Source organism: Eleutherodactylus coqui, chromosome 5 (genome assembly GCF_035609145.1).
Source record: "Eleutherodactylus coqui strain aEleCoq1 chromosome 5, aEleCoq1.hap1, whole genome shotgun sequence".
Lineage (NCBI taxonomy): Eukaryota > Metazoa > Chordata > Amphibia > Anura > Eleutherodactylidae > Eleutherodactylus > Eleutherodactylus coqui.
In genome coordinates this window covers 156,287,311-156,314,107 of record NC_089841.1, presented here as the reverse complement: position 1 = coordinate 156,314,107, position 26,797 = coordinate 156,287,311, and the positions used below count along the sequence as shown (strand labels likewise).

General features: G+C 43.4%; 1 protein-coding gene across 2 annotated transcripts in view; it reads right to left on the bottom strand.

Moving 5' to 3' along the window:
* GOLGA3 (golgin A3) overlaps positions 1–26,797 on the bottom strand; it is a 56,449-nt gene that overhangs the window by 15,460 nt on the left and 14,192 nt on the right. Inside the window, exons 3-13 of one of the 2 annotated variants that reach the window (XM_066603447.1) lie at positions 25,133–25,405; positions 23,510–23,622; positions 20,315–20,997; positions 6,365–6,476; positions 5,768–6,074; positions 4,798–5,000; positions 3,804–3,941; positions 3,448–3,609; positions 2,969–3,337; positions 2,748–2,825; positions 562–825 (exon numbers count right to left, since the gene is read on the bottom strand). In XM_066603447.1, the coding sequence (XP_066459544.1) occupies positions 562–825; positions 2,748–2,825; positions 2,969–3,337; positions 3,448–3,609; positions 3,804–3,941; positions 4,798–5,000; positions 5,768–6,074; positions 6,365–6,476; positions 20,315–20,997; positions 23,510–23,622; positions 25,133–25,405 (2,702 nt within the window). The remainder of the gene's footprint in view (positions 1–561; positions 826–2,747; positions 2,826–2,968; positions 3,338–3,447; positions 3,610–3,803; positions 3,942–4,797; positions 5,001–5,767; positions 6,075–6,364; positions 6,477–20,314; positions 20,998–23,509; positions 23,623–25,132; positions 25,406–26,797) is intronic. The other variant, XM_066603448.1, reaches the window with a different exon arrangement.

Sequence of the window (26,797 nt, the reverse complement as noted above, 5' to 3'; positions counted from 1 at the left end):
CAACAACTGCAAAAGAATGCTCAAGTTACCACTTTGTGTTCTCTATTGTGCACCATATAGTGCACGATTTCAATTCTGAAAAGCACCGAATCAATGCTTCTATGAGAGAAAACGAGGTTATAAACCGCTTCCAGTGGAGCATGGGCTATTTTTATTTAGTGCAGACTTCACATAAAAATCTTCTGCAGCATCTACAAAGGTTATAGTCACATCTCCATCAGAATCCATTATCTTCATAACTATGTGAAAATTAATAGATTCATATCATCTCACGCAAATGTAGTTTTTTTTTTAGTGCATGGGATAGAAATCTCTAAGTATATATATATATCAAGAACACAGTGAAGTGTCAAGTGTACTGTTGGAAAAAAAAAGGCATCCATCATAACTAAAATGTTATGAACAAAGGGCTAATTGCTTGCATCAATATGTACATTTCATTAAATGATTTTCCATGAGTCACTCTAATGTTATACACCTTCAGGATGTGCAAACAGTAAGTATCCTGGCTCATAATGCCACCCTCAGAAATACAATCTACAAGGACGCATGCCTCTTTACCTGTAAACGGATTTCCATTTCATCTCGGTCATTTTGTGCAGCTTGGAGATGGGATTCAAGTTCATCCATCTGCTGTTGCAGTTTAGACATTTCCTTCATAACCCGGGCTTTTTCCACCTCGGCTGCAGACTTCTCACCCTGAATCTTCATTAGCTCTCTTCTAAGTTCCTTTACCTCTGAATCTAACTTTTTCTTGGTAACTTTCAGTTCACTGATGAGTTGGTCTTTGGAGCTAGCGTCCCTGCGATAGGCTTCTACCATCACCTACCATAGCAAAGATAAATAAAAACAGAACCTTGACCAATGTTGCTAAATAAATGCATTAATTTATGAAAGAGTTGCATGAATGATTAATGTCAAAATTTATATGTTACAGTTTTCACGTTTTGTTTTTTCACAACTTTTCTTTATAGCCAAGAGTGGAGAAGTATAATTGAAGGCTTTACAAGTCTCTGCATTTTTTAAAAATTCTGGATATAAAGAAAAAAAAACAGCATTAAAATGCCACGTATGAACTGATCCTTACTATGACCTCAGATTATATTTTATGTATTGTGTAGCACGTAGAATAACTTACACACAGCCTACATAAACATATATCGGACACATTCCTTTCAGGTATCTTAATTATTGGCTAGTAGCATAACATAATAGACAATTATTCTAAACTTAACCTTGATAAGCACAGCAGTCACTAGAATAAAATCTATGTCACCAGAGCACGTCTACCTAAATGACCCGAGAATGTTCAGCATCCTTATCCACACTAGAGAAACTCCCATCATGCACCTTTGTTTTTAGGGCTCTCAGCCCGAACTCTCGAGCATTCACACGTGATAGATTTCTTGCCAAAATTTCTGTGACCGGGAATCTGCTCCATTTGTCTAGATGTAGTTATTTTGGCAGCAAGCCTCAATCAGATGCATGCAGCAGATACAGAAATATCTCATCCACAGAATCCTTTTTTTCCAAGTTGGTTTCTGAATGGCCACAGCACAGCCATAAACTGAGCCAAAATGCGGCAGTACTGCAAATCAGATTGGTTTTCCAATTGTTAAGAGCCAATCTGATTTGCAGTAAATAGTTCTATCTGCAAAACCGTACAGCGTTATCAATTTGATAACTCTGCCGATTAGCAATAAAACCACATATCAGAGCAGTATATCAGAATTCAGTATGGTTAAGGAATTTAAAGGGGTTTTCTATGCCAATAGAACAGGCATAGAACACTAATTTTCACTGAGGGCCACATCAGCCTTATGGTTGCCTTCAAAAAGGCCAATTATAGTTGTAAAACTGTATAATAAAAGTGACAGCCATACTAAAAAGAGGGCTCCCCCAGTAGCCCCAGTACTTAAAAGGGTCCCCCCACAGTGGCCCCAGTAGTATTCCCTTTATTGTTAGTCCCAGTAGTAATAGGATCTCCCATGGGGGGTCCATTATCAATAGTGTCCCCTATATTGGCCCCAGTAGTGATAAGTGACCCACATAGTTGTCCCAGTAGTAATAGCGACCTCCATATTGGCCTATGGCCAGCTAGCATCCCTACAGGTATTCCAATAAGCAAGCCTGCAGGTCCAGTCTACGACAGTCACTTCTGAGCCTGTGACCACTGACCTCCCACATCAGCATCTGTGCTGTAAACAGGATGGTGCAAACATGCACCAGGGAAGAGAGGTCAGCAGTCACAGACTCTGCTGAGTGAGCGGAATGCCTTTTAGGTTGCTGCACAGCCAGGGGGCCACATTAAATGAGGTAGCGGGCAGAATTTGGCCCACAGGCCTTGTGCTTGACATGTGTGCCTTTAGCCCTGCTCTGTGGATTAACAGGGAGAGTCTAGTGGCTGCCCTGTATTCTCAAAAGGTAAATTGTAGAAAAGAGGACTGAAGACCGGTAACTGATAGCGTTGCCTCCTACGGACATCAAGCAAAAACGGATTAGCTGGGTGCCTACAGGAGGGTTATAGCTGTATGAGCAAGCTAATATTTTTGCTTAGTGTCCACCTCCTAATGGTAGTAGCTATACCCACCATCTGAGCCGTGCCCCTTAATGACACAGACAAGAAAACAAGAAAGGAAAAAAAGATATGTATAAGCTCACCCACCACCAGTATAACTTTGCAAGGTAGATTTATACTGAAGTAATTTCTGCAATAAATGGTTATTAATTGGTGTTTTATGACTCACTTTCTGTTGGACAAACTGTTCCTTCACTTTCTGGGTTTGCTTTTTGAGGTTATTATTCTCTTGCTGCAGGGCTTCTAACTACAAAAAGTAAGCATAGTTTAAAACAAGTCTACTTTTCAGTTAAAAACAAACCATACTCAACATATTACTGGATTGGGGAAGGCTTAAATGCTTCAAGTAAAACATGACATTAACACTGAACTACAGTTGTATTCTGTTACCTGTCCAGATTTGACAGCAATATCGTGCCGCAGTTTTTCCAAGATTTCTGCTGCAGCTTCAGTTCCCTCTTCTAATCTTTTGGTTCCCTGATCCAAGTCATTTTGTTCCAACTTAGCGGCCTGCAATGCAACCTCAAGAACGATCTTTTGGTTTTGAAGATACTGGATTGAATCATCTTTTGAAGTTAGATCATTTTGTAGCTCTACAAGCCTTGTTTCAAGTTCATCATATCTCACTTGGAGATCACTTAGCGACTGCTCTTTGGTGTGAAGAGTTTCTTGGGTTGAAGTAAGCTGTCTCAAGACCTCAAGATGTTCCTGCTGGAGTGTTTCAAGTTGCAAGTCTTTCTGGTCCAAACTGAGCTTTAACTAAAAAGAAAAAAAAAAGGAAATGTAAATCTAAAATACATTGTATCAATTCTCTACCATAGTATGTATAGGCAAAACCTAAATGCATGCCAATAAATTCAAAGTCAAACCTGCTCTAGTTCTTGCTCCAAAGCAGTAGCAGAATCTGCAAGTTTTTGAAGCTGCTCTCTCTCCATCTCAAATTCATCCAATTTTTTCTGAAGGTCTTCTTCTACCATGTGTTTTGCTTCTTGTATCTGGTGGAATGCAGCCTCCTGGTCCAACATGTCAGCCTGCAAAGAATAAGAAAAGTATATATTTATATTTGAGCGAAATGTCTTATTGTTCCCCCGACACATACAGGGTTTGTCTCAAGAAACTTTTCTCAACCTTTTAAAATGCATTAAATATTCCTAGAGACAATAGGACAGTAACTGTAGTACAGTATTTGGAAGTGTTAGTGCTGAATTAAGAGATTCTCCATTACCTCAATAGTTTGCAGTTGTGCAGCAATCCGTTCCTTTTCCTTTATCGTCCTGTGCTGGGTCTCGGTCAACTGGTGTGAAAGGGTCACATTCTCTATTTTCAGATGCTCCAGAACACCAGCCTGGTTCATCTGTCCAGCCTGTGAAAACATGGATCAACTAAATCAATCCCCAGTGGTCTCAAACACACTACCCCTGAAGAATTAAAGGGGTTGTCCCGCGAAAGCAAGTGGGGTTATACACTTCTGTATGGCCATATTAATGCACTTTGTAATGTACGTAAGTTATTCACTTACCTGTCCCGCGGCTAGTGTCCCCGTCGCCATGGTGCCGTCTAATTTCAGCATCTAATCGCCCGATTAGACGCGCTTGCGCAGTCCGGTCTTCTCCCTGGTGAATGGGGCCGCTCGTGCCGGAGAGCTGGTCCTCGTAGCTCCGCCCCGTCACGTGTGCCGATTCCAGCCAATCAGGAGGCTGGAATCGGCAATGGACCGCACAGAGCCCACGGTGCACCATGGGGGAAGACCCGCGGTGCATCGTGGGTGAAGATCCCGGCGGCCATCTTAGTAAGGTAAGTAAGAAGTCGCCGCAGCGCGGGGATTCGGGTAAGTACTAAACGTTTGTTTTTTTTTAACACATGCATCAGGTTTGTCTCGCGCCGAACGGGGGGGGGGGGGGGGGGCCTATTGAATAAAAAAAAAAAAAAAAACCTTTTCGGCACGGGACAACCCCTTTAATGGTCTGCACTTTTCCGCCAGTAGATACTTATGTTAGATTATAACTTAAGTATTTACCAATGCTGCAAATTTGCCCTTCTTTTTGCAAATTCCTTCTATAGCCTTTACCCTTTTCCCCCTCCTCCTTTTCTATGTTTTGGTTGCCCAGAAATTTTCCATCGTGCAACTTTTTATTATTGTACTTGGATGATGAATTTTCTTACAATTATTTATTTTAAAAAAATGTTTAATGAACTTTTTTAGGACTGAGGGAATTTACCTGTATGTTTGCCATCTCACTTTGGAGCCGGACCCGTGCTTCTTGAGCCAGTGCGAGTTGCTGCTGATACCACTCACGTGTCTGCTGCAGAGACGTTATTTCTGACTTTGAAGCTTTCAACTTGTTTGTTAAGGTTGTGCGGTCCAGTTGCACCTGCTGCAGCTGGTACTGAAGTGACATAGTTTGTTGTCGCAGATCATGAACTATGTGGGATACAAAACATATTTAAATTGACAGCAATAATTTTCCGTAGCTGAATGCAGAAAGAAGAATTTTTAGTAGCCATTTTAGAGCATTTTATAGGTAGTCAAGACTTCAAAAGTACAGAAAAGTATAACTGCATAACTAAGGCCTTAAGCCTCTTTCAGATGAACATTCATGTATATACGTCCACAATACAGATTCATAATACAAACGTATTACAGATGTAACTATCAGCATTTGCTTGTATTGGTTTTATTTCCTACTGGGCAAACATTGATCTGTTTAATAGACCAATAGAAAGTAATACTAATGAACGCAAATATAGATGTATCTGTATTTTAATCATTCTCCATAGACTTCAATGGGCTCATTACATCTGCAAAACAGATTACACTAGTGCATGTTTTTTTTTCTCAAATACATGCATATTTTATACACCCATGTAAGTAGATTCATAGACTTTCAATAACTTTGTGTGACAGTCTGCAAAGCAGGATTAAATACACATTTGAAATACGCTAATCTGAAAGAGAACATGTACAAGCAGGGCTGTGGAGTCGCGAAGCCAATCGCCCGACTCAGACTCCCATTTTTGCACCCTCTGAATCTAGCTCCTGCTTCCTCATGTATATTAAAAATCTGAATGTAGCTCCCATATATTAAAAAAATAACTGTCAACACCTGCAAGCAATCGATTAGAAGCGATTTGTCGGGCATCAATGAAATATGGCCAAACAAAAATGATAAAGTACCATATTAATCTCACCAACATTATCTTTCTGAAGGATTGTCCTTTGTAACTCCTCTACTTTGCTCATCAGACGTTGGTACTGTTCTTCTGCAACCTGCAAGTCATTGCCCAATGAAATCAAGCTGCTACTCTTAGCTTCTAAGCTGTTCTGAAGATCTGCCATTGCCTTCTCCAGATCTGTGCATGACTTCTTCAGGATCAAAACTTCTGAACTTAGAGAATGTTGCTTCTGCTGGCTGGTCAAGCTGTGCTCAACCTCTGCTTGAAGTCGGGTGCTTACTGCTGCCAACTGGGCCTGAAGTTCAGTCTTTTCTTTGAGTGCCTATTCAAACCATACACAATGTAAAGGTTATAGTAAGAATTGTTCTTCCGTTTTGACAAAACAGGTCTCCATATAAAAAGGGAAGTCTTTCCAGTAAAAAAAAAAAAAAATTCCGCTAGAAAATTTTTTTTATGTATACAAACGTTGAGACACAAAAATAGAACACATCATTTATAATGGGTCCATTTATACGGAGCATTTTTCTTTTGCAGAGATACTGCAAGACGGAAAAAAAAAATAATAATCGCAGCATGTCCTATTATCGTGTAAAGAACCAACAGTGCTTTTACCTGGCTGGCTTCTGTTGTTAGAGACTCCAGCTGCCCCTCCAATCTCATCTTTTCCTTCAGGACCTGAAGTAGTTCATCATGGGTGCCAGCAATGGAGCTCTCCATAGAAATACTACACATCAAAAGACAGATATTTAGGAAAACATTGTAAACTCATAAATTCAAAATAGCAATATTGCTAATAATTATAACAATTATGATAAATAATGCTAATAATAATAAAAGTAGGACAAGCACTGCCCTAAAGGCAGCATGAAAGAAAATGTAGATTATCAGTAAGTCTGGAAATTGCAGTCAGTGTAAAATCCATTACCCCCATCACATTAGAACAGGTACATTATGGAAAGACTTCACTCTCTGTATCAGTTTTCAAAATGAGTTTATTCTGCCTGAAATGTGCAAATATAACCAGAATCGAAGTCTGTTATGCATTAGCAGAGAAGCATGCATTATGCTCTTTTACATAATGTGCAGTACATTACAAGCTAAAACACATTTTAAAAAGGGGGTATGTCAGCTTCAACTTGCTGTCAAAACTGCAGGAGAAACTTAGCAGACTGACATATAGTTTTATGGGGAAGGATTCAGTATAACTTGTATTTTATTCATTTAACCCTCAGTATATTCTGAGCTGAACAGTCCAATGGGCGGAGCTATCAGTGATTGATAGCCTGCTCTATATGTACAGTCATACACAGATAGCTGCCAATCACTGATAGCTCCGCCCATTGGACTGTTCAGCTCAGAATATACTGAGGTTTAAATGAATAAAATCCAAGTTATACTGAATCTTTCCCCATAAACTATATATCAATCTGCTCAGCTCCTCCTGCTCTATAACATCATGCCAGCAGTTTACAGCATGTTCCAGCTGACAGATTTATTTTCAATTATTTGCACCGACTACACTATTCATAGCTTAGGAAAGAAAAAAAAAACAAAGATAGATACAAAGAAAATCCTACTTCTCTATAACTATTTAGTCAGTTGATGTGTGCCTAGTGCTTTAATACTATAATCATGTGGCTATATTCCAACAAGTTTAAAAGTAGTTCAATTTCTGGGATCTAAAGAATTTTTGTACCCATAATGAAATCTCTTATCGTACTCTTGATTGGGGGACACAGAAGCCATGTGTATGGACTGCTGCCACAGAGGTGTGACATTAAGAAAAAATGGCTCCTCATTCACATGCTATATTCAGCCTATAGACACTGAGCTAATCAATTTCCTTTCTAGGAGTAGGTGAAGCAGAATTAAAATGTGAGAAAGACGAGAAAACTGAAGAAAAAAAAAACAAACAAACAAGGAACAATTTCACCCCAGAACAATGGAAGGGAGCAGTGTCCCTCAATGAGGAGTACGAGAAAGTGATTTTACGGAGAGTACAAAGATTCTCTTATTTCGGTCATTGGGGGACACAGAAACTAGGAGATGTCCCATTGAAGTGAAGAAAATGGATTGTCTAGGAAGATGGCTGAGGAACCACTGTGTGACTTTCTGCAATAAAGGCTTGCTTCTATTGAAGAAAAAAAAAAAAAGAAAAGCTGACCGATCGATACGAGTGGAAGCCTGGTGGACAGAACAGATTCATGAGTGGTCAACCTACCATGCGTTCTGTGATGGAGAAAAAAAAAAAAAACACATCCTGTCTTAAGAGGATGGACAAAGTCAAAGAACAGGGAAAAAGTAATGTGTAAGGAGCAGAGGAAAGTGGAGCCATTACTGTAGATGTTTGTAGAAGTGGTGTGGGCTGGTCCAGAGAAAAAAGAGCTACATGCTTGCTCCACTAGAAAACCTGAAGAGGCCTATGACGACTCTTAAAGGGGTTGTCTCGCGGCAAACATCAAAATTTTACATTACCCCATTCCCCCTGTCACCCCCCTGGCATAAAATAGCAATTTAAAGCGGTTTTTAAGCCGCTTGCTACTCACCGATCCGACGAAATAAGGAGTTATAAAAATCTTCTCCCTAAGATGGCCGCCGGTCCTTTCCCAGGGATGCACTGCGGTTTTCTCCCATGGTGCACCATGGGCTCTGTGCGTTCCATTGCCGATTCCAGCCTCCTGATTGGCTGGAATCGGCACACGTGACGGGGCGGAGCTACGCGATGACACGTAGAAGGGGGCGGAGCCAGAACGCCGCTCGTGCCGGGCTGAAGAGAAGCCAGAAGACCCTTCTGCGCAAGCGCGTCTAAAAACGCCAGAAGACAGCAGAATTAGACGGATCCATGGAGATGGGGACACTAGCAACGGAGCAGGTAAGTGAATAACTTCTGTATGGCTCATATTTAATGCACGATGTCTATTACAAAGTGCATTAATATGGCCACGCAGAAGTGCTTAAAGGGGTTGTCTCGCGAAAGCAAGTGGGGTTAAGCACTTCTGTATGGCCATATTAATGCACTTTGTAATGTACATCGTGCATTAAATATGAGCCATACAGAAGTTATTCACTTACCTGCTCCGTTGCTAGCGTCCCCGTCGCCATGGATCTATCTAATTCTGATGTCTTCTGGCGTTTTTAGACGCGCTTGCGCAGTCCGGTCTTCTGCCTGGTGAATGGGGCCGCTCGTGCCGGAGAGCTGCTCACCGAGTCGTCATCGTAGCTCCACCCCGTCACGTGTGCCGATTCCAGCCAATCAGGAGGCTGGAATCGGCAATGGAACACAAGGAAGGAGAAGAAAATCCACGGTGCACCATGGGAGAAGACCCGCGGTGCACCGTGGGAGAAGACCAGCGGCGCCATCTTTAAAAGAAGAATAGAAGAAGCTGCAGAACGCTGATGCAGGTAAGTGCAATGTGCTTTTTAAAAACTAACCTATGCTTTCTTTTTAACAGGGCAGAATGCGGGGGTAAGTGAAAAAATTTTTTTTTCGCTTTCGCCGCGAGACAACCCCTTTAACACCACTTGCTTTCGCGAGACAACCCCTTTAAGAGAGCTGTACTCATGGTAGCTACCATTTTACCCAAGATCTTTAAACAATGTCAGGCAAAAGTAATGGTCATCAGAGGGCCTGGACTCTGGTCTGAAAAGACATACACACCTTTAACGCGCAGGAAAACTGTATGCAGTGGGAAGGAGAAAACATACCTCCAGATGAGAGGCCTCAATAAAGAGGTTATCCGGTATGTGAATATGCCGATTCTCCCTGGGCTAAAGACGACCCATGATGTGGAGAAGAGGAGTGAAGATGGGAATGTGTAAGTCTATGTCATGTATGTCGCTGGTCTCAACAAAAGAGATGAAGTAACTGGCAGAAACAATGTCCTTGAGCCAACGATCTCTAGCATAGGGAATAATGTCCCCTGAAAGAGAAGCAGGCAACCACCAACTCGATGGGATAACAGAGGAAATCTCCTGCCAGTGGTGGCTTCATAGATAAACTCAAGTCTGGAGTCACAAAGACAGGTTCTGTAAAAGGCTGTCCAGCCAAAGTGTTTAGGATCGGCGTCAGTACTCCATATCTCCAGCTACAGACACCTATAAAAGGCCACAATCATCTGACCTGGCTAATTCCAAAGGTGCCAAAGTAGTATACAAGGCAGTCAGGGGGATCTAATTATTTTCCCAGAGTCCCAACTGTAATCCCATGCAGTAAACTCTCTTGGAGACCCAAGTATTCACGGTGAGCTAGGACAGCCCATTAAAAGCACCAAGAGGACATAAAAGGGGTAAAGGACATCAAGGCATATGGATGCTGAAAACACTTGACAGCGTGCTTCCATTCCCTGGCTAGGACAACAGCAAACTCAGAATTTTTTTTAGGCCTCTTTCACACGGACTACAAAATCCCATTACAAAACACATCTATGTGAAGCCTAGCGTTTTCAATGAGTTCTTTTAGGCTACAAAACATTGCTCATGTGAAAGAACCCATTGGAAAGCATGGGCTTCACATACATGCGTTTTGTAGCGAAGATTTTGTAAAAGGCCTTAAAGAAACGTTTAGTGGGTATTCTCATACAAATATGCGTAGGAAGAGACATCAGCAGTGTTTTGTTAAATTTCAATAATCAGAACTCTTGCACTCTTTCCGTCCCTTGTAGTTTACATAGACTGTTTTATTTATGCACTTCCATAAACTCGAGGACATCTCTCCAATCGGGCTGCAAAACACGGCATTCCCAAACCATATGCATGATTGTGCCTGCACTAATCAAGGATCTTGGGCAGTCTGCATTGAGTATTGGGCCCATGGTAGACAAGTGAATGGGAGTATAGTAGATTCTGTGTAGGAACCTGACTTTGATTAACCTGTCTCTTGCATTGATCAAGGGCGGCCCTGAGCTGGCCAAAAGGCTTTCTCGGTCATCCGAGTCCAGGTCTGGTATGTCCAAGCCCCACTTTTCAAGAGCCCCATCTCTCAGCAAAGCAAGACCCCTGTCAGCTGTCTATAAAAACAGGAGAGCAGCTTCAGAATGTTGGCCATCTGTGCCAGCATCTCACGTTGGGTCAGTGCGAGGGGTATGTTCAGGCCTCCAAATTGGGCTCAGAGTGCATGACGGAGTTGGAAAGATCTAAAAAGGGGAGTTATTAGGAAGGCCCGATTTCATCTATAGTTGGGAAAAGGTATTAAGAACACCATTCTCAACCATATCAGAGAGGGTAGTTATCGCATGATGTCTCCAGAAGATAAGGTCTGGCATTTCTTGCAAGTGCAGAAGGTTAGGATTTCTCCACAAGAGAATATAAAGGGAACCATTTTGCCACCTCATCCTGTATCAAGTGGAGGGCTATAGTCCAAACTTTAAGGGTCACCCACATTGGTAGAAGCAGGGTAGTTATGCGTGAAGTCTCGCCCCCTAGCAATAAAACTCAGAATGGTTACTGAAGTATTTGGGGGTATGCATGAGGTGCGGAAAGAAACCCCTTATGAAGAATCAGCTTTGGTGACCTTGATTGGAGGGTCTACCCAGATGGCCGAGATAGGGTTGTCAGTGTCTTCCATGACAGAGGAGTACTCAGTCTGACTAAAGATTAAAATGCAAGGGCGCGTGGCCAAGCAGCCGAGGAGACCGGCCGCATGTAAGAGAAGCTCCCGGACAAGCCGACTTACCTGCCATCCTGAGCAAATCCTGTGGGCCCCCAAACCCACCCAAACACCTCCTGAAGTAGAGGAAGAGAAGACAGAGCCACCTGTAACACCCGCGCGGCACTCACAGCAGAGGTAACGCCGGCAGCAGACCCGCGACACCGCGGCCGCTGCCGCCGCCATTTTGAGAGCGCCGCCGGGGGAAAAAAGATCAGGGGAAGAAGCTGAGGAGACTCCTGGGCAGAGAAGGCAGCGCTGAGACCGGGGTAGGGTGAACAGCAGTGCAGAGGGGAGAGCGGCTGAACCGGAGCCCCCATACAGCGCCAAGTGTAAGAGCTGCGCTCCTTCCCGCCACAAACCGCGTGGGGGGGGGGCGAGGGGGAAGCTGCACGTTCAAAACAGAAAGGAAAGCTGCATACATACCCCTGGAAAGGGACATATGCTGGCACCCTTACACCGCAGTCAGCCCCAAAGCACACAACCATTAACCCCTGATAAATAAAGGGTGCAGCACAACCAATAGCCACCCCAGGGGGGAAGAAGAGAGGGAGAAATAGAGCAAAGAACCTTCTGGTGTGAGCATTACACACCTAAACTAAAGGTGCTACTGAAGGCACAACAAGCACCAATAAGCAGCCACAGCAACCCATAAAGCTGTGAATTACTAGACAAAAGGCATCATAAGGCGCACGCCCCAAAGAGAACACACTGCAGAGCAGAGCCGTTTATAGGCCCCCTACCGGGAATCCAACACCCTGCAGAGTCATCCACCATAAGAAAACGAAAAGCACAAAGACCCATTATGGGACCCACTAGGCAGAGCTCCTCAGTTGACAAACTAAAAGTGTTTGCTAGAGGGGAGACCCGCAAAGACTCTGGCCCTGAACTCGCCACGGCAGGAACATCAACGGCGAAAGACGCCAGCTCAGGTTCCTCCGAGGGCACAGTCCAAACTCTACAACAGCTATCTGAGCAGCTTCTATCCGCAATAAAGACATCTACGACCACTCTCACTGGGAAAATCGACGAAGTAAAAATTGACGTAAACCTATTAAGGCAAGATCTTCAAAATCTGAGAGAACGAGTTAAAAGTACAGAAGACAGAATCTCTACACTGGATGACACCGTCCCTCCAATGTCGGCCGCAATACATGACCTCACACAAAAAGCCGAATACTGGAAACAAAAAGCGGACGCCTCGAAAACCGCTCACGACGGAATAATTTGCGCATAGACGGTTTACCAGAACGAGCTGAAGGGCAGAAACCCGAAGAATTTATGGAAAGATGGCTCCGTGAACTCCTCCCCAATGCTGGACTATCACAAGTCTTCGTGATTGAAAGAGCCTACCGGGTCCCTATGAGGCCGCCTATACCAGGAGCACCGCCTAGACCCTTGCTGGCGAAACTATTCAACTCCTGAGATAGAGACATAATCCTACAAGCTGCCAGAAAAGGAGGCCCCCTGCGATACGACAACGCCGCAATATCCATCTTCCCTGATTTCTCAGCAGACCTCCAGAAACAACGGGCTTCATTCACCAGAATTAAAAGGCAGCTACGAGACCTGCAACTTCCATACTCCATGATGTATCCGGCGCGACTACGGATGATAGACGGAGACCACACGCGCTTCTTCTCTACACCAACCGAAGCAGAAGAGTGGCTGGCCACCAGACGTCCACCAGAAGGACTGTAACGTATAAACCACCGCCTTTCTTTTCCCCTGCAGGTACCGGGACTCTAATGTAAACAAGTAAATATGCAACAAAAGCTACCCCAATGCTCGCTAGAAATTATACCCTAGCTGCACCCTGCCCATATACGAGACCGAGACACGGGACTGAGATCCCTATTGTACACTACTATTATCCGGTCTAACCCCCCCCCCCCCCCCCCCAAATTATGGTGGACCACCCTCCCCCCCAGTATTGGCAACAACGCTAATAATTTCTTCTCCCCGCACTATTATACCTCCCCCTAACCCCCTACTTTTCCCGTTCCCTCCCCACCCCCACCCCCACCTCTGGGAAAAATACATCTTAATACCTATATAGAGAAACATCGAAATGGGAGTATCCACACACTTTTCCAAACCCCTCCTCCCCCACCTCCCCCAAGAGGGCCCACCCAGTATAAGCCCACTAGGCTAGTAACGGCCTCTATCATTACCACATTAATCCAATAATACCTCAGGTATAGTCTAGGATATAGCTATACTATGTAGGTTCCCCCAAATATTAGTCAGCCACGAACGCTATCTCAGCAGAGGAAGCATTTAAAGTCTGTTGAAAACAAGTTATCTAAGTTCCAAGTTGGTAGTATACTACCGTAATGTTGATGAATTGTGTGCATCAAGAGCTCCATATCATCTGTAAAAACGCATTGAAATACTCTTGCATGACGTATGTTAAAGATGTAATTGTGTGTCACGGGGGGACTCCTGACAGGCAGAATGTCACAAAGAAATTTATCCGGACCTGATTGACCTGTCCTTGCCTATGGCGGAGGTAACCTTCGTGTCCTGGAACGTCAGGGGAATGGGGTCAACCAGGAAGCGATCATCGATAAATTCTCTAATATGCTCCTGGCGACCACATGTACTATGCCTGCAGGAGACCCACCTCACACCTGAAACCACAAAAGTTCTGTTGAAGCCGTGGGTACAGTGGTCCGCTCACTCATGTCATACATCCTACTCCAGGGAGGTGTCCCTGCTGATAGCAAGGTCACTAAGATGGGAAGTAGAACAAATCAAGAGAGACCCAGAAGGTAGATACATTTTCGTAAGATCCAAAATTAATAACGACCCATATGTCCTCCTGTGTTGCTATAACCCACCGCCAGCAACAACAGCCATTCTGGCAGATGGCATCCAATTTGCAGCATTCTCACCAGACGCAACAATTATTTGTATGGGAGATATGAATTTGGTGATGGATCCCTTTATGGACAGATTCAGTGGTGGTGCTCGGAGGGAGGGGGACACGAGCAGAACTCGCCTGGCCTCTATCATTTCGGTGACGGGCTGGCTGGATCTGTGGCGCGTATTTCACCCACAAAAGCAGGAAATCACTTGCCACGCAGCCCACAATCACGCACTCAGCTGAATAGATTATATATTCGGGTCCCCTTTACTATTCCCCAAAATCAGCTCCATAGAGTTTCTGCCTCGAGGGATCTCTGATCATACACCGATCCGCATGATCCTTAAAAACCAAGGCCTGGCCACTATCAAGAGAATAAAACTACACCCATTCTGGCTTTCACTGCTCAGTCCCAATGACCGCATACCAGACCAAATCCAAATTTATTTTGAGGCGCACGAGGCGCATACAGACAAAATGTTAGTGTGGGAGACATTTAAGTCCTATCTTAGAGGTTGATTCAGATCCTTAATCTCCTTTATTAAAAAAGCCTCTGCGCGAGAAGGAGAGCTCTTAGCAGAGCAATGTCAACTGCTAGAAAAAGTTTATTGCTGACCCATCAGACATCAAAAGAGACAGATGGCTCCAGACTGGTAGAGATTACTTATTATATTTGAGAGAAAAAGCCCAGAGGAACCTCTTTTTCACCCGACAATCCTTTTTTGAGCTGGGAAACCAATCCAGCAAACTACTAGCCTTTATGGCCCGACAGGAGACTGCCCCCCCATCCGTCCTAAGAATAAAAACAGCCCAAGGAGAAACACTTACAGACCCAAAAGAGATCCTAACTAGATTCCAACAATTCTACGATAATCAGTCCGTGTTTGATATAGGTTATCTACCAGAAGAACTAGAAACATACTTGACAGACATAACATTCCCAGTACTGCAGGACACCCATAAGTCCCTGTTAGACTCCCCAATTACAGAAGAGGAGATTGAGGAAACATTAAGTGACATGGCAAAAAACAAGACCCCGGGCACAGATGGCCTGCCGATAGAAGTCTATATACAATACAAGAAAGAAATAATACCACACTTGCTCTCCCTATATGAACATATATTTGATAAAAATCAGATCCCAGAATTGATGTTGGAAGCCAACACAGTGCTCATTTTAAAGCCAGATAAAAACCCAGACGACTGTGGCTCATACAGGCCTATATCACTGTTAAACACAGACTATAAAATCCTTACGAAAATATTAGCCGCCCACCTAAACCAAGCTATAAAGGACATTATTCACCCCGACCAAACAGGTTTCACCCCCGGAATGTCTACATCAGACAACATTAGAAGGACGCAAGTAATCACGCAGGTGGGGTGGAGGTCAGACTGGGCCCTGGCCTCATTGGACGCGGCCAAAGCATTTGACTTGGTCGAGTGGCCATACCTGATAGAGATCTTACGGAGGTTTGGGCTGGGAGAATCATTTATTAAGTGGATTTCTATACTCTATAGATCCCCGACTGCTAAAGTAGCGGTAAATGGCCTGGCCTCCACCTCCTTCCAGCTACATAGGGGGACCCGACAGGGTTGCCCCCTCTCCCCCCTCCTATTTGCGATCGCAATAGAACCCCTGGCCCTGAAGCTCCGACAGCACACTGCATATAGAGGTATCTTGATAGGACCCAGAGAGGACAGAATCGGGTTATACGCAGACGATATAATACTGTATAGGTCGGACCCCAAAAACACCCTCCCGTTAGCCATCTCCCTAATAGACGAATTTGGAAATTTTTCAGGACTACGTATAAACTGGCAGAAATCCGTTTTTATGCCCCTAAGAACAGAAGGATGGCAGATAGGAGACATATTTTGTAAGCTGCAAGTTACCCCCTCCCCCCCCCCAATTTAAATATCTAAGAATCTGGATTACTAGAGATCATACGCAAAGCCTAGACCTAAACATCACCCCCTTACTGACAACCCTACAACAGAAACTAAAATCCTGGAGCTCCCTGCCACTGTCTGTAGCAGGTAGAATTAACCTCATTAAAATGATAATACTCCCCAAGTATTTATACTGCCTAGAGCGTGCAGAAGCACCCATACCACAGAAATTCTTCAAAAAAACCAACTCCCTAATAACACCATTTATATGGGGGAACTCTAGAGCCAAACTCCGTATGGACACTCTACAGCGGCCTAAAGAAATGACAGGAATGGCGTTACCAGACTTCAAAATCTACTACCTAGCGGGACAAGTAAGATACATCCGACATTGGTTATCGGCCTCTCCTCTCCCAAACTCCGAGCACCACCTGATGTTCTTTCTCTCAGAGGCATCGCTCTGGATCCTCCTAGAAAAACAGAGACTATTGACCAAGCAGATGCTCCCATACATAGACTCGCAACCAATGTGTGGCAGGTGTGCAAGCATCTGACCAAACGGGAAGACACCCCCCTGGAGACCCCCCTATGGGATAACAGAGAGCTACCACATCTGATAAATCTACCAGACAAAACAATTTTGGGTAAACCTGGGAATCACTACTCTAGAACATTTATACACCGATCAAGTATTAGTTTCCTTTAAACAGCTACAGCAACTATACCAAATCCCAAGATCCGTTTTTTTCAGATATCTACAACTCAGGCACGCCTTAACAGCACAATTCCCAGAACCCAGACAGCCTTTCTCCCATTACCCACTAATAGGTATACTGCGCACCCAGGGACCCAAAGGCCTGATATCGGTACTATACACCCATCTACTACGATCTAAGATCCCCGATACGCCCATGACAGTAGTAGAGAGATGGAAAGATCTCATCCCCACCCTTACTAATGAGGACTGGGAAACTGCGATGTCCACGTACACCGCGGTATCACCAGCCGCAAATAATAAATTAACACAATTATATATACTGCACCAATGCTACCTGACACCGACCAGACTCCACAAAATGAATAGGACACCTACAAACCAATGCCATCGGTGCAGAGCACCTAACGCAAACTTCAACCACCTAATATGGAGCTGCCCTAACATTGCCACATACTGAGGAGAAATCACTGAATTCTTAACTCAACTGATGGGCGTACCGGTACCATATGATCCAGCGATATGCCTCCTGGGTATCTTAGATGAAGAACAGTGGCAATATCACAAGATATTTCTCACCAAGGTGCTATTTTATGCCCGTAAAATGGCAGAATATAATCAACGCCATACTACCGTATGAAAAAATAGTTTACAAAAACAGAAAGTGCCCAGAAAAATTCAATAAGGTATGGGAAAGATGGTGTGGGTCAACTGACACAGTATTCACGCAAGACCAATTCCAAAGCCTGATGAGAGCAACTGTACCTAGAATGAACCCGTAAAACAGGCAAACATTACTGCCTCTACTGAAACCACGAGCAAATGTAATGACACAATGTATTTAATATCTGCATATGTTAATGTGACGTATTTAAGAGCGAATGTATGACCACATGGAGCCTATGATGTAACCAAAGTTGTTTATTCATGTTTTGTATGGAATACACACTGTTCAATAAAACGAGTTTAAAAAAAAAAAAAGATTAAAATGCAAAGGCGAATTCTCACTAGAGAAAGGAGAATCACCTAGAGAAAAAGGGAGAATCTGTTGTGGAAACTGAAGTGGTGGTTAGGCCCATAGGGGACCCTTAGATAAACCAGGTAGGACATGCCGCCACACAGTGTTCCTGCCTAGCTGCTTGGATTCACCCTAGGAGGAGGACAGAGAGCTAGAGGTGACTGAGTAATGCCTCATAGCTATAAGCCTTGGACTGAGAAAAACTGATAAGGTCCATAACAAATTAGAACAAGGGCCTATCTGAAATTGGGGCCACACAACCCTGGGTAATGATAGGGTTCCCTCATGGAGACTGTTCTTCTGTTAGTTCAAACTCCCTCTAGGTGGTGCATAGAGAGCTAGAGGTGGCTGGCTATCACCCATTAAACCACTTTTTAAATTATGGCTAACAAACTGCAACAGGGAGAAGACCCATGGAAAGTAGGAGACTGCAATCCTGGCTGCAGAGTGGTTACCTTCAGCCTGACTGTTCTTCTGTTAACTCGGACTCACTTTGAGTGGTGAATAAAAGAACCAGAAGATACAGGCTAAATAGGTAAGAGATCCATACCACTGTATCTATGGTAGAGGAAGTCTTTTGAGTGGTCTGCGGGTGAATAAGGAAGACTACTATTATCTACTGGGACCCTTCGTCTCTAGGTTTCGAAGAGATTTAAGCTAGAAGGAAAAACAGACCAATAAAAGTAGAAAAGAGCTAGGGTCCTCATAGAAAAGTAAAAAAAAAGAAAAGTCAGGAGCCTACCAGAATGAGGGTGGTAGTCTGTCACAAGCTATTGACAACTGCAGTAGGTGTTCTTTGAAGCAGGAACCGGAGAAAGGGAGGTTCCTGTGTTCATGAAGTGTAAAGAGAAGGCAAGTGGAATTACAGAGTCGGCACCTTAGTGTCATGTTAGACCAGCCGATTATCGTTTGAATGAGCGAACATGTGAGTGACATTACTGCTAGTTAGTTCACTCTCGTGTAGCCTGTTCATTCTGACAGATAAATCGTTGGCTTGTTCAAACGAGAATCACTCAGTCTTTCACATTCACCGTATAAGTGAATGAGAGGGATTGAACGATTGCAGTTTACACCGAATAATAAGTGAACGAGCCAACAATGATTTTTATGTCTGCATAAAATGAATGACGAACGAAAAGAGAATGATTGTCATCAGACAAAACAATTATCATTCACTTTCGCTTGTTTGAACGATAATCGTTCCATCTTAAAGCACTTTTAGCTCCTCTGGATAGAAAGAATGGATGTGAAGAAACCCACCGGCACCTGTCCACAAAGCCAATAAATAAATTAGCAGAAATGGGCTAACAGACGATGCCGTGGCCATGACCCAGTGCCATCTGGGTTGAAAATAATAATAAAAAAAAAAAAACGAGTAGTCAGGTCAATCCTGGAGAAGATTCCCCAAAAACCCTACTAGAAAGGAGGGATAGGAAGGAGGAGATCAGAGCGACTAAATTAGTGGGTCACTCCTGGCAGAAGATGCCATGGCTGTGGTCGAGGTCTAACTGTGCCACAAATGAAAAAAGTTAAAAATAAGGAGCTAGCATAGGCACTTAAATCTGGCAAGAATCAAGAGTCAAAGCAGCCCCAAAAGGTTGTGACTGCCACCATAGAGTGGTGGGGCTTATGTGAGCCAGAGTGTAACCGCAATCCAGTTCCCAGCTTAGACTGCAAGGAATTGAGGCCTAAAACTAGTGACTCTTGCCCAGAAGGGAGCGGTTGCCAAGGCTGGAGCCAAACGGAAAGAGGAGCAGCCTTGTAAGGCCTCCAAAGTCATTTTCCCCCTAAGCCCCACCTACTAGGGATAGCGGGGTGCCAGAGCTGTGGGGGCACATGGTGAAGCTTGAGCCCTGGAGAGAAGTAGTTGAGAAGGGTAGGGTATAGGCATCATGATGGGCAGGGAAGCAGGCCTCACTGCAATATGCCACGCACTAGAAATACTGTCTTTGTCTCTGCAAGCAAAAATTAGACAGAATTGGCCTGTTTTTTTGTAGTCCAGGCACTGGTAAAGCAAGTATAAATGGTATGACTTCCTATGCATCATCTCATCGTGCGTGTATAAGGGGGAAAAGGATGAGAAGAAGGAAGGAGAAAAACTAATTAAACGAAAAATTGCTATAGGTAGAACTGCTCTGGTGAACCCAGATCTGTGTCTGCCTCCAACTGATGCCCAGCTAAAACGAATTGGCTCAGTGTCTGCAGGCTGGGTAAAGCCTACATAGAAGAGGCCAGCTTCTTTTCTTAGCATCTCGCCTCCTAGTCGCAGCAGCCTATGTCCATGGTTTCTGTGAAAGAACTAAAATTTATTTTACAAAAATAAAAGTTGCCAATTTTAGTTTTTCAATAGGACAGCAAAAAAAGGTTGTTAAACTTCTGGCAATCAAAGCTTGTGTGTCAATAGTAGGACCAACACTTCTTACCTGCTTGATATACTGTCTCTTCTACTTCTGGGTTCCCCATTTCCTTCAGGTTCCCGGGCATGTTGCTCTGCAGCAGCTGCTTGTAGTACATCTCTGAGTGATGGAAACTGTCCTACATCTTCTACAGATATGCTCTTACCATTTACAATGTATTCTTCTTCCTTCCTTGGAGACAAAGCACCCAAGTAAGTGCCTTGTCCTGCAGATACACTGCTATAAGTAGAGCTATCACTCTCATTGCCATCATGCCTTATGCTCAAATCGCTTCCATCAAACTCAGAGCTATTGTCAGCAATATAACTAATACTTTCTGGTCGTTGTCCTCCTTCCACACTGATCTCAGACACTACAGATGTAACACTTCCCCTGTTGGGCTGTAGGGAGCCAGGAGAAGAATTGGAGTAAGCTATACTGGCATTGTTTGCTTCTGAAGATTCTTTGCGGTAATCTGCCAATGAACGTATCTTGCTGGAAGACTTTGAGGTTTTGGATGACTTCTTCTCTTTGGAAGACGAAGGTAGGCCAAGACTACCCAGTTTGGGTCCTCGTGGGACACTTGTGCGTAAGAAGGAATACTCCTTGGTCATTGCAACAGTGTTAGCCCGAGGAAGAGTATCTGGATTAAACATAAGTTCAGGATCCAAAGTGCTTGAGGGCCGATTTTTAGGAGTTGATTGGTTAGACTGAGAAAAAATAAATTAAAAAAAAAAGGGGAATCACAGATGCAAATTCAATACATAAAAGGGGAAGAGAGGGGAAAAGGTTTCTTTAACAAACTGACATTAAGCAAAATATGTGCCTTACCACACCACTTTGTGTCTTGTATCAGAAAGAAAAGGCAGCAGGAAAGAAATCAATCATAGTGACAGTTTTGCTATTGCAATTACTACTATTATCTGATAAGTACATATCTCTCGTGTTATTTTTAGTAAAAATTGATACTAAAGTTTTTACTCTACTAAGCAAAAAAAAAGCACACACAACATCCAAAAATAGCACGTTAACACAGCCTTTATTTCAGGAGCAGAGCCTTAAGGGCTTATTTACATGAGCATATATCAGCCGGCGTTTTCACGGCCGGCCGATATACGCTTCCATCTGAGCAGTCCCCCTTTCCCTCCCCGACTGTTTCTCTCCTCCCCTCTGAGCGGTTTGCAATGGGAGCAGGCAGGATGGGGCGGAGCTAAGCTCCCACCCCCTCGCAGGCCCATTGTCCATAGCCAGCAATGGGAGTGTGTGGACATAGCTGAGCTTAGATCTGCCCCCTCCCCCTCCTATTGCAAACCCCGGAGTGGAGGAGAGAGGCAGAGAGCCTGTGAGGGGGAAGGAATTATCATTCAGCCGAAGAGTGAAAGATGGAAGCGTTTACATGCAACAATTATCTCTCAAAAGCAATCGTTTGAATGAATTTGAGCGATAATTGTTGCATGTAAGTGGGGCTTTAGAAACCAATGGGCCTCCTTCCTGTGAACTGTATTTACAGCCCATGGGGCTGCTCTAAAGCCCATCTCTGAAGGCTGTTAATTGCAGTACCGACAGCATAGCGGTAACCAAAATTCCGTATAGTACAAAAAACAGAATTACAAACATAAAAATCTACAAAATCAGAAAAAAAAAAAAAAACACACACTAGAAAAACAGAATGGGGAATTTACTCATACTTTATAAAAGTTAGACAGTGCAGACTAAAACAGTCTTAAAAAGTGCAAGGCCATCATAGCTGGATGGTAAGTGTCAAATTTTAAGACTCTACAATAAAAATTGCACTAAAATCATAGTGCAATATGCCATTATTTGGAGCAATTTCTTGCACAATTCAGGCCACTCCCCTTTTTTCAGACCAGCAGGGAAAGTGTCCGAAAGCATCTAAAAATATATAGTAAATGTGGCTCAAAGCATGCAAAAAAATTTTCTGGCTCAATTAGTGCCAGAAAACTATTGTATTTTAAAAAGTAAATCTTCCCCAATAGGTTTTCCTATGGTTTTAAACAACCCTCCACGCCCAGACAAACGGCCTCATGTCCACGGGCAAAATAGAATTTCAGAATCCGCATGGGTCAACCGCACGGACGATCCACAGTACAAGCAGCCTATAGAGAAGAATGGGGCGTCCGCACTTAACACCTCAGATTTGATTTTATTTGATCTGCAGATGCCACACGCAGAGAAGAAATCGCAGCATGCTCCATTTTACTGCGGATGACACGTGGATGGGCTCCATTCATCTCTATGGAAGCGTGCGATCCGCAAATACAATTGCGGATACACTGCGGATTTGATGGTTAAATCTAATTAGGAAGGTGGGGGAAAAGGCTGGGAGGTGGAACTGCATAGAACTGCGCAGAAACCCCCCCCCCTGCAATCTGTAATATCCGACAAGCTATATATATATATATATATATTTTTATTTATTTAACGATGACTCACAGTGCATCCACTGCAGAAATCCGCATTAAAAAAGTCTGCACGTGCCGTGGACAGGAGGCCAAAAATGGCTGCACATCTCTGCTTACCTGATACACACTGAATATTAGTGTGCATCATTAGTCTAAAATACTACACACTGGCTTTGATTAACCAGTGCAGTCCATGTGAGCACCACTGTCTAGTCACAGCAGCATGTAGGGTATAAAGGCCCATTCACACGGAGCGATGATCGTTTAAAAAAAGTAAAAAAAAAAAAAAAACACTAAAAAGTGATTGTTTAAGCGATAATTGTTGCGTCTAAACGCGCGGCCATCATGCAATGCTAGCTGATCGTTAAATTCAGTCCAACTTAAAAATCGTCCTTCAGCCTTATCAGCGGTTCTCCGTGGGAAGTGCTGATAGCATAGTTTCTCACTGGAGAACAAAAGGATCTGAATGCAGATAACAGCCCTCCTGCTATTAACTGCATTCAGCTAAGACTTCATTTGCAGACTTTATTGCTCTTAAGCAGCTACATAATAGTTTATGCAAAATGATCGCTCAAAGCTGTCACTCAAACTGTTTGAGCGATCTTTGAGCAATCTGCTGGTGTAAATGGGTCTTTAGACTACAATTCGTACTAAAGCACGGTTTATGTCAGGTAATCAGAGAAGCGGTGCGGCCATCTTCGTTTATGCAGGACTGGAAGATCGCTTTAATTTGTGCAAAACAATAAAATAGGCAATAAATTCCCCTTAAAGCAGTTCCAGTTGGGAGCTTTGTGCTCACCCTTTCCTGTTGGCGCTTGACTCTGTACTGTTTCAGCTGTTCCTCCAAGCGACGCCTGGCTTGCAAACGTATTTGCTCCTCTCGCTCAAGTGGAAGAGGTGCATCACTGGAGGCTAAAGAGAAGACATCCATCAGAAAAGTAGGTTGGGTTCTTTGGTAAGCACCCAGTGAATGTTTTGATATGTAGAACCAGTCAAACGCAGAATCTAAATACACTTAATGCAACAAGCATAACACACAAAATAACATGAGTAAAAGGATGCAGGCAAACAGAAAAAGAAAAAAAGCATCTATGTTGCCAATAGCCAACCGAAGAGGGTAGACTGGCAAGATAGTTACATTAACACTTTCCAATTCACTGTCTGGCTTCTTCCAACATTCTGATTGAAGCCTGTATAGCTCCGATGTCAGAAGATGTCCGGCATGGTATTCTTACATGCACAGAACAGAGTCGGCACGTCACCAGTGACGCTCGCACAGAAAATAGGGCATGCCGCGATTTGTTTACCACGCGGGTTTTCACGCAGTTAAATAGTGACTGTCTGCATAGGATGGCATTATCTAATGCAATCCTATGGCAGCGGGCATGGGCGGAAATTCTGTGGAAAATTTTGCCATGGAATTTCCACCCATGTGCATTTGGCATAAGACTGACCAATCAGCACCAACTGTCATGGAGAGGAGGAATAAGCCTGGCATTCCTAGGATATTTTTGATATGCATGTAACAGTGAAATGACACGGTTTTGAGCTGATAAACGTCAATGTGCTTCACTTGTAGAAGCCGATCAGTTGAAACCCGCAATGCAAAACTGCAGTGTTTCATGGCAAACAAGCATATGATTTTCAGCAGAGTTTTAATGTGCAATTAACATGCATATCAAAAACAAAGCCATGGAAATGCCAAGTGGGCAACACAGCCTAATAACAACCAGTTGTGAACGATACATTTTCATGAGAAAACAAAGTGATGGCACAATGCAGAGCTAGAAGAAAAGATGCCCTAGAATTGTTGTGTAAGTATCTAATAAATCTGGCATGTCCTCTAAACTTTATTCTTGGCTTGTCAGTTGTCATTAATGTTAAGACCCATTTACATGGAGCGATGATCGCTTAAAAAATTTTTAATTGCTAAAAGCTAATCGTTTTAGCGATAATCGTGTCTAAATGCGCATCCCTCGTGCACTTTTCATGCACTGCTAGCTGATTATTAAATTCAGTCCAACCTAAAAATCGTCCTTCAGCCTTATCAGCAGTTCTCCATGGGGAGTGCTGATAGCAGTGTTTCCCGCTGGAGAACAAAGGATGTGAGCACAGATAATAGCCCTCCGGCTATTAACTGCATTCAGTGAAGGCTTCATTTACACACTGAGTAGCTACTTAATAGTTTATGCAAAATGATCGCTCAAAGCGGTCACTCAAACTGTTTGAGCGATCATCGGGCCATGTAAATGGGCCTTTAGACATACAGGTATACTTTACATATTAATGGGGAGTCATTACATTAAAAACGTTCCTTATGGTGTAGGTTTAGTTTTACACTACAATCACCACATGCAGTTTGCAAGAAAGTTAAAATGGTGCAAAGCAATAGATGGAACTGCTCTCCAGAAAAAGTGCTTACACAGGTCAGTTTCCTGCATATGAAGGCTTAGCTTCAGCGACTGCAAAGCTTCTTTTCTAAGAACTAGACCCTTAGTACTAGACTCCGATATGAGGTCATTGAAACCAGCCACACCTGGGGGTGCTGCTGTACTACAGGAACCAATGGCAGAGTCTGAAAATGCTGGATGATCGGAGTAATGAGGTTGAGGTCCATTCTGACATAAATCTCCAGATATGTTCATCTCCGTATTGAATCCAAGCTTTGGCAACGTTTCTGCATGCATATCCATCACTGCAAAAGAAGACAATATATTATACTAAATATAACAGAGAACATTGTAAAAGTCAATGCTTTAAAAAAAAACAAACATGAGTTATTTGCCTTTAATCATTCCAGCTTCTAATATATATTGCATTACACCGATAACTTTCATATTTACTACTGTTAGTAAGAAAATACTTCTATTTACATGAGGACTGGAAAACGGACACCTATATCTCCTAAATGTATTCAGACATTTCATACCACAAGCATATTATTTCTGAAACTTTTAAAACATTAGCACTGGGAACGTGCGATCATTTTACTTTGAGCCAATTAACACATACTACCAGCCCGTCACTGTTATAGAAGGCAACAGCTAGATTTCACATTCAGCCTTATCAGCAGTTCTTCAGGGGGAGTGCTGATAGCATTGTTTCCCGCTGGAGAACAAAGGATCTGAAAGCTGATAAGAGCCCTCTGTAACAGTTTTTCAGCTAAGGCTTCATTTGCACACTTAATTGCTCTTAACTAGCTACTTAATCGTTTATGCAAAATGATCACTCAAAGCTGTCATTCAAACTGTCGTTTGAGTGATCTTTGAGCGATCATCGCTCCGTGTAAACGGGCCTTTAGATTTTTCACATAATGACCCCCAGTTAGTTATTATACTGTGAGGATATTTGGTCCCCAGAGACTAATCTCAGCTCAGACAAACAATGCATATATCTATAGTCTACTACGTAAACACCACATCCATACATATCATCACATCCACCGTAGGTCAAGCCAAAGTTAAACATAGGAGCAATGGAGATAGCAGAAAACAGAAAAGGAATTCCAACATTAAGTATATTTCAGAATTCCCCCCCCTTACTTCAGCAGCAGTGCACGACTGACCACTGCTCTATTCATGGTCTGTAAACATAGCCAAGAGTACTCTCCCTCAGTCCTATAGAAGACAGAATGGTGTTCACACATGTGCACTACTGGCCCATTCACTAGGGGGATTCTTGGGTGCTCCATTCTCATGACCCCTGTGCGTCCCAGCAATCATAATTTATCACTTATGCCTGTGCGTCCCAGCAATCATATAATTTATCACTTATGCTGTCGAGAAGTGATGTCTTTAAAGGGAACCAGTCACCATCTGTAAGCACCATAAACTAAGCTATAGTACTTACAGGGCAGATTCCTAGGGAGGTCTCTTTTATACTTACCCTCCTCACGCTGCCTGCACTGTCAGCCCCAAAAGTTGATGCATGGATCGTGCAGCGGACTCAAGAGGTGCAGACTGTGTGCATGCCCTCCCACAGAGATCAATGGGACTGTGCACGCACAGCCAGGAGCTTTGAGTCCAATGGCACAGTCCACTCGCTGAGTGCATGGTCTGTGTGCTGACTTTTAGGGGCGACTGTGAGC